Source organism: Nasonia vitripennis (genome assembly GCF_009193385.2).
Source record: "Nasonia vitripennis strain AsymCx chromosome 1 unlocalized genomic scaffold, Nvit_psr_1.1 chr1_random0004, whole genome shotgun sequence".
NCBI classification, from domain to species: Eukaryota; Metazoa; Arthropoda; class Insecta; order Hymenoptera; family Pteromalidae; genus Nasonia; species Nasonia vitripennis.
The window spans coordinates 1,503,404-1,516,429 of record NW_022279590.1 but is presented as its reverse complement, the minus strand read 5'-3'; the positions used below and the strand labels follow the sequence as shown (position 1 = coordinate 1,516,429).

General features: G+C 34.3%; 1 protein-coding gene across 13 annotated transcripts in view; it reads left to right on the top strand.

Annotated features, from left to right (window-relative positions):
* LOC100678622 (dentin sialophosphoprotein) overlaps positions 1-13,026 on the top strand; it is an 860,138-nt gene that overhangs the window by 545,208 nt on the left and 301,904 nt on the right. For all 13 annotated transcript variants that reach the window (XM_031933206.2, XM_031933240.2, XM_032601286.1 and 10 more), the window contains one exon: positions 9,625-9,673. In XM_031933206.2, the coding sequence (XP_031789066.1) occupies positions 9,625-9,673 (49 nt within the window). The remainder of the gene's footprint in view (positions 1-9,624; positions 9,674-13,026) is intronic.

The window sequence follows — 13,026 nt, the reverse complement described above, 5'->3', positions numbered from 1 at the left end:
TTAATAAATAAATGCGCTGGAATACTTAAAAGTAAATTTTTTGAAACAGCTGCAGCGTTTTAAGATAAATGCATACGCTAAAAACCTTCATAAAAATGTTATTAAAATTTATTAAAATTGTCTGAAATATACTTTTATAGTTATGCACTCGAATTATTGCAGTATCAGAAGCAGACTAAACATTCGGAAGGTTGCGCAGGTTAGACTTATGTAGATACATTCCTGTTGCTTATAAATTACATCTGCGCATGCTCGAAAATATATATAAATATCGTTAAAAATTGGTTCCAGTGTTCATTCTGCTCTGACCTGTAGAAGCAGTAAGATAGTTGGATCATAGTATTTTAATCAATAAAATTTTTGAGTATTTTCTTTTATTTTATTTTCCTCTTAGTATTGCAGTATCAGAAGTAGACTCAACGTTCGAAAAACTACGCAGATTCAGTTTATATGAATACTTTCCTGTTGTTTATCAATGACGTCTGCGCATGCGCTAAAATATGTATAAATTGCGTGAAAAATTGGTTCCAGTGTTCATTCTGCTCTTACCTCTAGAAACCGTAACATCGGGGAATCCTCTTTTTTTATTATTAAAATTGTCTGGAATATACTTTTATAGATTTTTATAGATATTCATTCGAAATTATTGCAGTATCAGGAGTACACTAAACGTTCGGAAAACTGCGCAGGTTTAGTTTATATGAACCCTTTCCTTTTGTTGATCAATGACGTCTGCGCATGCACGAAAATATGTACAAATAGCGTGAAAAATTAGCTCGATAGCTCATTCTGCTCTGACCTCTTGAAGCGGTGTCATACTCATAGTCATAGATAATTTAGTATCATAAACAGAAATTTTTTGTAGTCTGCGCAGGTTATTATTTATATAATTTTTTATTTTAATTGTGTTTAATAAATTCATTAACTACAACCTTGGGCATGTATTGACTTTATGGGTTTCAATGGAGGGGCGCTGTTGGTTTTGGCGATAGGTGAGACGGGTCTGAAATCTGAAGAAACGGAGAACCGGAGAAACGGATAACGCCAAAATGGATTTCTTTTTAATATAATAGGGGATAATTCAGCAACATATCCATATGCTGCTGTACTGGACTTCCAGCCTCTATGTTTCTGTAAAGTAACAAGGTCAGCTCCGGCATCAACCAGCTGGTTTACAGATGTCCTTCGAAAGAAATGTCCAGTGTATTGGTCGATATCTTGTTACTTTAAGTAAGTTGCAATTTCCTTCGGCATTGATGCAAACTTATTTATTCCTACTGGTTGAGCAACGCACTTTCCATTCGTGTATCTCAAAAAATCTGTCAGTTGCACAGCTTACGAGTCTAAGCTGCATGTACCTCTAACAATAATCGAATAAAGCACCAGTGATGGTGAATGACCTGGAAACATAGTTTTTTATTTTGGGAATCCGAACAAGTAAAGACTCTTCATCATCCAATTTTGTGACATCTTTTACAACAATATTTGTGAATTCTACTCTTCTTAATGCTCCAGCTATGCCAAAGATGAGTGCAACCTGCAAGTTATCCGAATAGATAATTAGTATTATTGATTTTTAGAAACCACATTAGAATGTACGAACAAGTTTTATTTACTTTTTGGCATAAGTACTATTCATCAGATGCCTTATGCAGAAACTTAGAAATATTTTCCTTCGTAAAAACTTGTGACTTTTTTTGAAGCTGTCCCTTATTTAATTTCTTGAGATATGATAATAATGTCTGATACTTTCCAATATCAACCTGGTTATACGCATGGCCTATGCACTTGAGCATTGAGTACACAGGCCACAAACTTGCAGGTGAATATTTCTTTGATAGTTCTGCGAAATAGGCCAGAAGTACATCCTTGCAAAATGAGTTAGTACCTTGGTCTCTTCGCTACTTCTTAAACGCATTATAGGTTACGGTGTATAATTTTTTGGATTTGTCTGGCAACATGTTGATTGAAATACATTCTGCAGCATCTCTGATTTCTCTTGGTACAAATTCTTGAGTGTCTTCAACACTCGAAGAATCTGAGATCCCCATTTTAAAAAACGCAACGAATAACGAACAAAATACGTATTACGCATGAAAAATCGACACTTCAATACAAATGAACTTGCGAGATCGGCTTATTGTAGAACGCTCTGAGACGGGAATTGTAGTCTAGCAGAACACCACAAGATGACGCCGAGAAATGTGTAGCACGCGTACCAACTTCGTGAACGGCACGGATTTTCAAATTCATTTACTTTATGCGGGGGGGGGGGGGCTCCGCCCCGCCAATCCCCCTCCCCCTCCCTCTACCCACCCCGGCATCACTCTCATTTAATAAATATTGTAAATTGATGGCGAGTTTATGTCACTCGTGTTACAAAATAGTATACGATACTCGCGACCCTGTTCAAAACTCATATTTTTGAATAGGTAGATGACATAAATATGTGTACATTCACGAAATCTGTGCAGAAATTTCTATAATAGTTGATAGTTAATTTTCTAATCTCTCTATATTACAAAAATAGTTTCACTGCCACCGCCGCTGTTTCAAGAATTTCCCCCTTAGTCATACTTCTGTAGTAAAGAATCCCTCAATTATATTATTCAAAAAGAGCCGTCGCAGTCAAAAAGATCGAAAGCACGGAGACAGAGTTTTTATTATACATATCGATAATTAAACTCCACATGTGTGTGTGTAGAAACGCAATTTCGCAAGCGCTTTCGAAGCAAACGCGCGAGAGGAAAATCAATTGTTGCGAATAACGACTGATGTCAACGGCGTGGACGCATTTTTCAAGCTCCGGTTATTGTGCGAACAATTTCATCTTTACTCTTGAAAATGTATTTCGACTTCTCATCTTTGGTAGAGCCGATTTATCGCACTGCTCTCAATCTGTTTACGATAATTTGATCGTGAGTTTTTGACGGCTAATGTGCACAGCTTTATTTCAGTGTATTGTTAAGGCGATCAAGCTCAACTTAATTTGCAACGCAGGAAGATGTTTTATTTGTAATAAGGTAGAAAATGTTCGATTAATAGCAAATAATAAACAATTCGATCTTTTTGACTGCACTCTATTATTGTTCCTTGATTACTGCTAATAGATTACTCGATTCAGCATGTAGAATGCAATAATGAATGATAGTGCTTACTGATAAATCATTGCTCTGCCTTTGTTCTATTCTTTAAGTTTGTAGATAATTTGATTCGCAATTGTTTTTTATTTGAAAATTTATGATTAAAAAAATCGTTTGTTGTACTGTAGAAGCTTTTACAAAGCAAAACCTAATCTTTTTTTATGCAAAGTGCTTTGAAATTATGGCGCGAAAAGTGTTTTTGTGGGGATATGTAGTGGAAGGGAAAGAAGTAAGTGTAAGTAGAATTCTAATTATATACCGAGTCATATATTATTTATCGATGTAGGTCGTAAGTGACTCTGACACAGACTCTGAGGACGATGGGTTTGTTTCTGAAAGTGAGGCTGAGAAAGAAGAGGTACTAGATGCCGGTGAATTTCCTTGTTACAAGATTCCCGGCTCTAGCGTCTATGTGCACGGTCGGTGTATAATATGCAGTCAGCTTTCGACGGCCCCAGCTTACGTAAGAGTGCGCCTTTCTCCTCATGGGTTGACGATAAGTAGTTTCTTCTCGTGATCTTTCTTTGCTATTGGTTTTATTATTTGTTTACTTTTCCTTGTTTATCCTTTTTTATATAGATCGGCTTTCGATATGCTGTAAGAGGTCATCTTATCATTGGGGCTTGGGACAGCTACCACGAAGGGACATGGGATCCACCTGAGGCAGAAGAAGTATGCCCCCTATGAAACAAGCGTAGGGATTGTATACCTGGACTCCGTCGGTTGGCAGGATAGGAAGTAGATCATTTTTATAATGTTTATACATCTTGATGTAGTTTTATGTTGAATTTATTTTCAGAATATTTTTTTTTCTTTTTAGGAGTGAGTTGAATCTGTCGATCGACTCCAATTTTCGTAATCCTTCCGCTTTAGAATTTTACTATTTTTATAATATTTTTTGTTCATTACTTTTACGCGTTGTATTTTTATTTATTTTTATTTTTTGGGGGGCGAGCGGTGGTCAGCGTCCGACGACTTCGTCCTAGCGGAGCGAAGCTGCACCGTCTTAATGAGGCAGATCTGCGAGGTTAATCGTGAATGTAAATTCAAGCAAGTCACGATGCTTGACGGCAGGACGCAACGGTCAACCCGCTCGTGGTGCCGGTGGCAACAGAACTCGCGGCGCAACCAAGGGTGCCAAACTCGGCGGCAAACCTGGCGGTCGCCAACCCAAGAAAGCACTACCCACAGCAAAGAAATTCAACGCCCAACTCGAGGAGTACGTTAATAGCAAGTTGACCAGCTCCGAGGGCATATAGATGAGCGCTGAATTATACACAGCGGGCACAAGTTTCTCGCAGCGCACTTTGACAGAGACTCTTCAAAAACACGTGCCAGCACTCTAGCCCGCTGCTGTGCCTCCTCTTTATAGTCCAGTCGAATTAGGTGAAAACTCGTAATATATTTTCAAAAATTGGGAAAGGCTATATAGAATGGTAATTTCTAAAAACTAACTGAAAAGGAGTAGTGTAAAGATGTCAAATTTGCATATAAGTGGCAAAATTACGCATTTTTTTAGTTTTTGCAGTGCCTATAAAAATCTAGACAATCGATCAAAATTAACTCATGCTACGTTGAAGGTACTTGAATTACTTACACATAACTGTACCTGAATTATTTTTTTATCAATTAGTTAAGTGTAAAATCAATGCCGAACGCGGAAAATGCGTTTTATTGCAAAAGTCAATGGATGTTGATGAAACTTATGAAAAAGATGGTCAATACAACTGTCAATGTGTGTGCCAAAAGCTGATTTGATTAACTGTCAAATTGTTGCTAGAGACATTTGTTAATTTATTACGATGATTTTTTTGCAGACAATTCTTTAATTACTAAACGTTGGTTTCATAAGTTAATATCACGGTTACAGGTTCCATTTGGACCAAAGAAACGTGTGAAAAAAGAAAAATTTCAAAAAGTTAAAATAAAGTTTCTCTTTGCAACCAACAAAGTAGGACATCTAAAAAAGTGTTATAAAAGAATTCTCCCATAGTCAGAAAAAAGCTGCTATGGAATTCGCTCTTTTTGCACTAAATAGAGCATATTTTTGTCGTTATTCTCGAAAAAGAAAAATTCACCTAGGTCTCTTTCTTTTCAATATAGCTTTTTTTATAACGTTAATTGTAAATAAACTATTTGACGTATCGAACTGGAAATTCGACAATAATTAAAGAAAGAGTTAAACTTTCATTATCAAACAGTTCCACATTGATATTCTAGGTAATACACTTGACTTTTTTGAACAACCAGATATCTTACAAGACGTAGAAGACGATAATGAAGTAATACCTGCCAAAAAAAATCGAGTTGAGTAATAAAATCGCTGCAAATTCATTGGCACGTAGCTTCCTCCAACTAAATTTATAGTTCTAATAAATAAAATATTGTTGAGAGGAAGCAAAAGTTTGAGAAAGATCGGTTTTTACATTTTAGCTCTTTAATTGAGAACCGCTCGACGAAATCCTTTAAAATTTTAGCAGCAGTTGGTTTTTTGTATAGTAAATAACCAAATAAAATTTTAAAGCATTTGACTACATTGTTCTAGACATAAGAAATTGAAACCTTGATATCTTAAGAACCATAGGGGTTTGAAAGCTGCGAAATGAACTTAGCCAAAACACATAAAATATCTACTTTTTTCTAAAATCTCAACTGCAAAAGCGTGCATATGCGAAATTCTCAGCGTATGCTTGTTGCGGTTACTGATTTTCGTTCAAATGCCATTTATTAGTGCGTTAATAGTTTTATTTGAAACTTGGCACACCGATATTTTGATTGATTTTTAGCATTAATTGCTTCCTCCTAGAGGAAGCTTTGTAATAGTAAAATTTTGAGTTTCGTTAAAACTTCTAGAAAATACTTTTTGGTGTGTTAGAAGTTCAAATCACGTGTTTTTAGAAAATGTCCGTATGGATGTGCGTGCGTGTGTGTGTGTGTGTGTGTGTGTGCCGTAATATTTCTGGAACTACTCCGTCAATATCATTAAAATTTGACATGCATGTATATTTTTGGATTCTGAATTCGGGTAAAACATTTATTTTTTATTTTTCTAACTATTTTTTTTTATGGCCAATTTTTGATTTTAGAAAAACACTATTTTGCGTTTTTTTCAATCACCCCAGAAAGAGAATAAAATTACCTACTGTTCCCCGTTTGGTACTCGGGATCGACCGCTTTGTTCGGCAGATAAAATGAAAAAGGTGATTTTTTTTTAAATTCATATCTCTGAAACTAAACATCATAACCTCACGAAAAATATCATGTCGATGGATCACGTGTCCAACTATACTCCATTAAAATTTCAAAGTTATTTGACTACTTATTTTTTCAATAAAAATCGAAAACTGGAAAAATAATAATCGCGCTCGCACGAGTGTATCGACGTGAAGGTCGCGCGTGCCGGATCACCCTCGCATGGATGATATACACTCACACATGCACTCTCTCCCATGCACTGCGCGCCACACGAACCTTCTCTTTTTCGTCGACGACGTTCCTGGTCCCGGACAGACCGCAATACTTGGTCACCACGCCGCACATTGGGAGAAAATGGACAAAATTCGAGCCACGGGTCATTTTTAATCGTAGAGCCATGATTTTTTTTAAACTCTTTAAAAAAGCATCAAGTTTAAGCTACAGGTGCGGAAATTATTGTATCACCTTCCCCTAAACCCATGCGAATAAAGCCACACACCATAAGCCAGCTAACCATCTAACCACTCACCCCCCTACCCCTAGAAACCACCCCTACCAAACCACAAGCAGGCTAACTAACCTAACCCTGGGAACAGCGAGTTAAATCGCTTTATTTTTTCTCAAAATAATTAAGCCACACACCAGAAGCCAACAAATCACCTAAATACTTACCCCTAACCGGTAGAACCACCCCTACCAAACCACAAGCAGGCTAATAGTATGATCAATAGATTTAATTATGTTTGTGTGTATTATACTATAGTCTAATAAATTCAAAAAGTAAACATTTAGCCATCGAAAAATCGTATGATCAATACTTGTATGTATTATACTATAATCTAATAAATTCAAAAATAAACATTTAACCATCAAACACTCGTATAATCAATAGATTTAATTATATTAAATAATACTATAATTTAATAAATTCGAGAAATCTTCAAAAAATTCTGATAGAATTTCAACGTATTTTTTTTATTTAATCTAAGAACTTTTTCTTCAGTAAATTTTTTTCTAAAGTCTATCATTCTCAAGTAAAAAATACTGGAAATTTTTCACGATTTTCCCGTATTAGCCGCCATTTTATGTGCTTTTACCTTTTTTTTTCAAAATTTAAACTGTGACACTGAAGTTTAAGTCTCGAGGACACGATTTCTTCGCTCTAAACATTAAATCTTAAATGATTTCATTGTGAAAAATCGACATGAATAAAGATTTTTTTTTTAAACCATGTTTTATTGCTTGTGGTTTGGTAGGGGTGGTTTCTAGGGGTTAATCAGGTTAGGGGTAGGTATTTAGGTTATTAGCTGGCTTATGGTGTGTAGCTTAATTATTTTAAGAAAAAATAAAGCGATTTAACTCGCTGTTCCCTGGGATAGATGAGTTAGACTGCTTGTGGTTTGGTAGGGGTGGCTTCTAGGGGTCGCATGGGTTTAGGGGAAGGTGATACAATAATTTCCGCACCTGTAGCTTAAACTTGATGCTTTTTTAAAGAGCTTAAAAAAAATCATAGCTCTACGATTAAAAATGACGCTTGGCTCGAATTTTGTCCATTTTCTCCCACTGTGCGCCGGACCACTAGGCTAAGGACGGGAACACCTGGACTCCGCGTCTCACTCACTCACAAATTACATCTCTATCCGCTGGACACAGCACAGCACACGATATTGCTAAGCTTTTGGAATTCTAGCGAAGTCGCGTGTTTACCTAGCGAAGGCCGAGAGCTATCTGAGCGCGCACCTGAAGGATTAGTTCGCGCGCTCGCTCTCTCTCTGTCTCTTTCGCGCCTATTGCCGAATTCGCACGTGATTATTATCGCGCGCGCGACTCTACGCGGTTTCGGCTCGGCGCAGCGGTACTCATACCACTACGAGTTGGCTGTGGTGCTCATCTCGTTACAAGATTACAATGTTATTCTCTTAATACGATAACTTTATTTTTACAGAGTTATCCTTTCATCAATCTCATTAATCTCTTCTTTTTCGCGATTTTGATCGGATTTTTCTGATTATTATATACCTTTTGCTATAAGAAAATTGCTCCTACAGCAAACTAATTAAGCTTTGAAATATTTAAAATAGCATTCACATACTGTATTTTAAAACATTATTTTATTTATTGGAACAATAAATTTCGTTGGAGGAAGCTACGTGCTAATGAATTGGCAGCGGTTTTTTTTTCTATGTGTTGGCTTCTAAAGGAGTTAATGAATGATTGTTGTTCTTGACTAAGTCTTTCTGTATCTAATACCTTAAGTTCTTAAATATTAATTTTACCAAATTTTATTTAAATTTAGCAAATTTTATTACGTGAGTAACGTTTCTTATAATTGGAATTTCAGAAATCGTGTCAAAATTAATTTTATTTTTAGAATCTTTTGATATTGGAAAATATGATAAAGTAAATGTATCATACATTCTAATCAAATGTTCTCGCATTTTACTAATATCCAATTGTTTATTACATGGAAAAATTTTAAATACAATAGCGACTGCATATGCTACAGCAAAAACACCTCAATCAGGGGTGTGCGAGTCAAAGTCGAATTTTAAATTTGTTTACGACAATATGGTGCAAATAATTAAACCAAAGACATAATAACATATTATAAGTGTTTCGATTTTAAGTTGACATATGGATTGAAAAGATTCAATATATTACAAAAGCAAAAAAATGTTGATAGGTTGAAAAATCAATCCAAATAACCAATCGAGTTATTTTTTAGGCAAAAGCTCGAAAAAAAAACTCGAAAAAGTACTCAAAGCATTAAGTAACATATCACTGTTACGCAACAGGAAAAAATCATAGTATTCGTTAGATATGTGTAAAAACTCGACAATTGTGGTATTTAAGTAGATTTTTTAACATCCTAGATTTATTTGGCAATCCAAACAAAAAAAGTTCGAGTTTGTCTCGCACATCCCTAACCTCAATCATAAGAATTAGTTTGATACTGTACATGTTCAAATGATATGCGTAAATTATCTTTATTTGAATACAGCCTATTAATAAAAATGTTATGATTATCATCAAGACATTGTTTGTTAATACTATCAAAAATTAGGGAAAAATATTTTAACAAAACTTGTATTTTATCACTATTGCAATATATATTTTAACCGAGCGATATTAGGAGTGAGGCGAATCACGCTAGTTTATTATTATTTTGTTTAATATGCTTACCATTCTCTGTTTTTCATCATTCGTCGTCTCTTACATTCAATAAATTTTAGATTATTTAAATTGATTCAAATAATAATTAACTTTATATAAATTTATATTGCAGTTACCTGTAGTGGATCCATTTTTAGAAAAAGTTTCGCTCTCCGATCTTGGTAAGTACCTTGCTACAACATATGATTCTCAAATTTAAAGAAAATAATTTTATTTATAATATTTGACCTATTCGTTGTAAGCGCTTTGTTCTTAAATTTAAAAAAAAGGAAATGACTATTCCTACAAATTTTATAGCACTGTGTACCGTGAATCCGCGCATACTGCACGTTTTTCCGTTTTGTGAGTCGCGATTTTTAACGCGGTTCGCATGACGTTTTCACGTGAGAAATCTCGTTAAAAATCACGTCAGAAATCAGTCATCAAATTAAAGTATTTGTTTTAATTAAAATAAATTAAATTATTTCGTTTTTACTAAACAATTATAAAAAATAGATTTGTTGCTAATCCAAATAAATTAACCGCAAGAAAATGAAAAAAAAAAACTTTGCCTTAACTAAGGATTGAATCCTGGTCTTCAACTTTACAATCCATTATCGGACTACCTAGGTACAAAACTCAGCTGAGTTATTTGTGCTGTTGTAAGTCTTGAAATTCTATACTGTTTTTACCTAAAAATATGTTAGATTTATCAACTTTGTACAGTTTACACGTATACTTTAAGATAAAAATTAAAAAGATCTAAAATATTTTCGAAGTTAAGATTGATATTTATCATCTGAATTCCATGTTAACATTATATTATTTAGTATAGAAGAATTAATATAATTTATAAGGATTAAAACTCAAAATAAACTTATGTTTACTGGATAAATTATTTTTCTTTGTCATGTTAATAAAATCATTTTCCTTATTTTATCAAATAGCAGCAGATAGTCGATAAAGGTAAATGATAGATTACTAAGGTTTATCTTTAAGTCAGCATTATTATGGCAGGTAAAAATGACTTAGAAAGTAAGGTAATGGATTGTGAACTTGAGGACCGGGGTTCAATCCTCGGTCAGGCCAAAGATTTTTGTTATTTTTTGCGGTCAATTTATTTTGACTAGCATCAACAAATATATTTTTCATAATGGTTTAGTAAAAACAAAATAATGTATTTTAATTAAAACAAATTCTTCAATTTTATGAGTGATTTCCGACGTATTTTTTAACGCGATTTCTTACTAAAATTGTCAGTTATTAATAATTTATTGCAAAAAAAGCGATTTTTGTACTTTTTGCTAATAACCTAAAAACTAAAGGAGCTATCAGCATGCTCCAATGAGATGATTTGTAGAGGATAAAAATATCTACAAAATGAGAGGTCCAACGCCCTAATCATCCTATTTGGACATTCCGTTAGCTCCTTTAATTTAAGGGTTTTTAGCAAGAAAAGACAAAAATCGCGTTTTTTGCAATAATTTGTTAATAACTCAAAAGATACGTTTTCATCTGCTCATCATCTTTTATATGATCGCGCAATCGATTTGTGCAACAATTTGTGTCAAGTAAAAATGCTTTACAGCTTAACCTATAAAAATATGTTGGAAGTGTATTTTGATGCATTTTAAGTCTAAAAAAAGTGTTTTAGGTAAATGTCCGTATATCTAACAAGCCTTCGGTGCTATTGACTACAACTCATGCTCAAATCTCACCCAAGGTAGAAATTAGCGAACACTGGGGCGAGCGTTTATATTTTCATTTGCTAGTCTCACATAGCCTTTCTTTTTTAAAATTAAATTTTTTTTTAATTTTTTTCAAAATTTCTTTCATTTTTATTAATTTTTCAAAAGATTTAAAAATGTTCAAAGTCGAAAATTTTTCTCCCGCATCAGCGGGAAAAAAATATATGAAAGAATAAAAAGCTACTTTAGTCCCGCTTCTCAGAGAATACAGTGGCTATTATAGTTAAACCGTGAATAAAAGAATCTATTTCAATTTTATAAAATGTTAAAAAATTTTAAAGGTTTTGACCGCGTTTTATAGGCTCAATCAGTGGCCTTTTGGTCGAAAGTGGAATAGTACGTTGTGCAACAAGGGAAGAAAATAAGCCATGTCAAGCGTGGGTGAGGTGTTCAGCTCGAGTCTGACATAGCTTTTATTCCCATGTTGCACACCGTGTTTTTTCCAACAAGGGCATAAAAGGGACTTTTTTTATGCGTGAAAGTTGTGTAGGAGATCGTGAATTTCAAGTCGTGCACAAAAAATTTAAGAAATTTAAAAAAATTGAAAAATTTTTAAAAATTAAAAAATTTGAAAAACGGGTATTAACAGAGATAACTTAGGTTAATTTTTTCTCCTTGTTACTTCTCAAGCGGGGAGAAATAATTTTCTCTCCGCTTGAGCTCAAACTTTTTCTAACCAGCTTGGAATTCACGATTTTCTACGCTACATCTAGGCATGAAAAAAGGCCCATTTCATGCGCGTGTTGGGAAAGATACTATATGCAACACGGGAAAAAAGTCGATTTTCCCTTGGCTGATTACTGCCCCCGGGAAAAATCTGCTACTTTCGCCCCTTTTTGCATAATGTACTATTTCAACGTTTTGACTTCAAATAATTAAATTATCAGCCATAAGCGTATTTTTTGAAGATCTATAAAATTTTAAAAACGTATACAAACCGTATTTACAGCAAAAAAATAATCATTTTTGACCCTCACAATGACGTAAAATGACCTGTTTCTAACCTACAAGTTCACACGGCTTTCTTTTCTGTTTCATGGCGTCTATTTTCTCGGTTAAGTCGACAGAACAACAACATTATCTCCGTCAATCAAATATTATTAATATTATTTAATAAATCAAATATTATCAAACATTATCAATCAATCAATAAGGATAATTATGATAAGAAATATTCAAGCGATTTGATTTGTATACGGCACTCTTCCTCGTAGACAATGTCCCATCGACCAGGGAGTCATCCTGGCACCTGGTTAAGACCCCACGCAGGTGAAATCCCTTTACCCCCCTAGTATCATACGATATTTTATGAAAAAACGTGCATAAACCAAGATTTAGCAAGTGCATTCTGGCACGAGCGTGACTCAAATCGAGGTTTATGCCACGGTGCGCAGTGGGGGGAATCGATAAATTCTGTGCCAAAATCGTAGAACTTGTGATTCATTTTACATGCATGGAAAGTGGCCTTTTTCGTGCACGTATCATGAAAATATAAATGTTTGTACGCACGTACGCTACTTTGCTAATGTTTGTTGTTAATGTTTGCAAAAACTAATTATTCAAAAATTATATTTTTGAGATGAAACTATATTTCATATGCAAAGATTGCAGTCAATGTCGATCGATACACTTTTTTATGACACGCCGCACAGTGGGGGAAATCGATAAATTCTGTGCTAAAATCGTAGAACTTTTCATAAGAACAAGCTATTTTGATGAATCTTGCTCGAGCTTGTAGCTAAATATCTATAGATTAAAGGAAAAATATGCAGAAAGTTTAAAGGTGA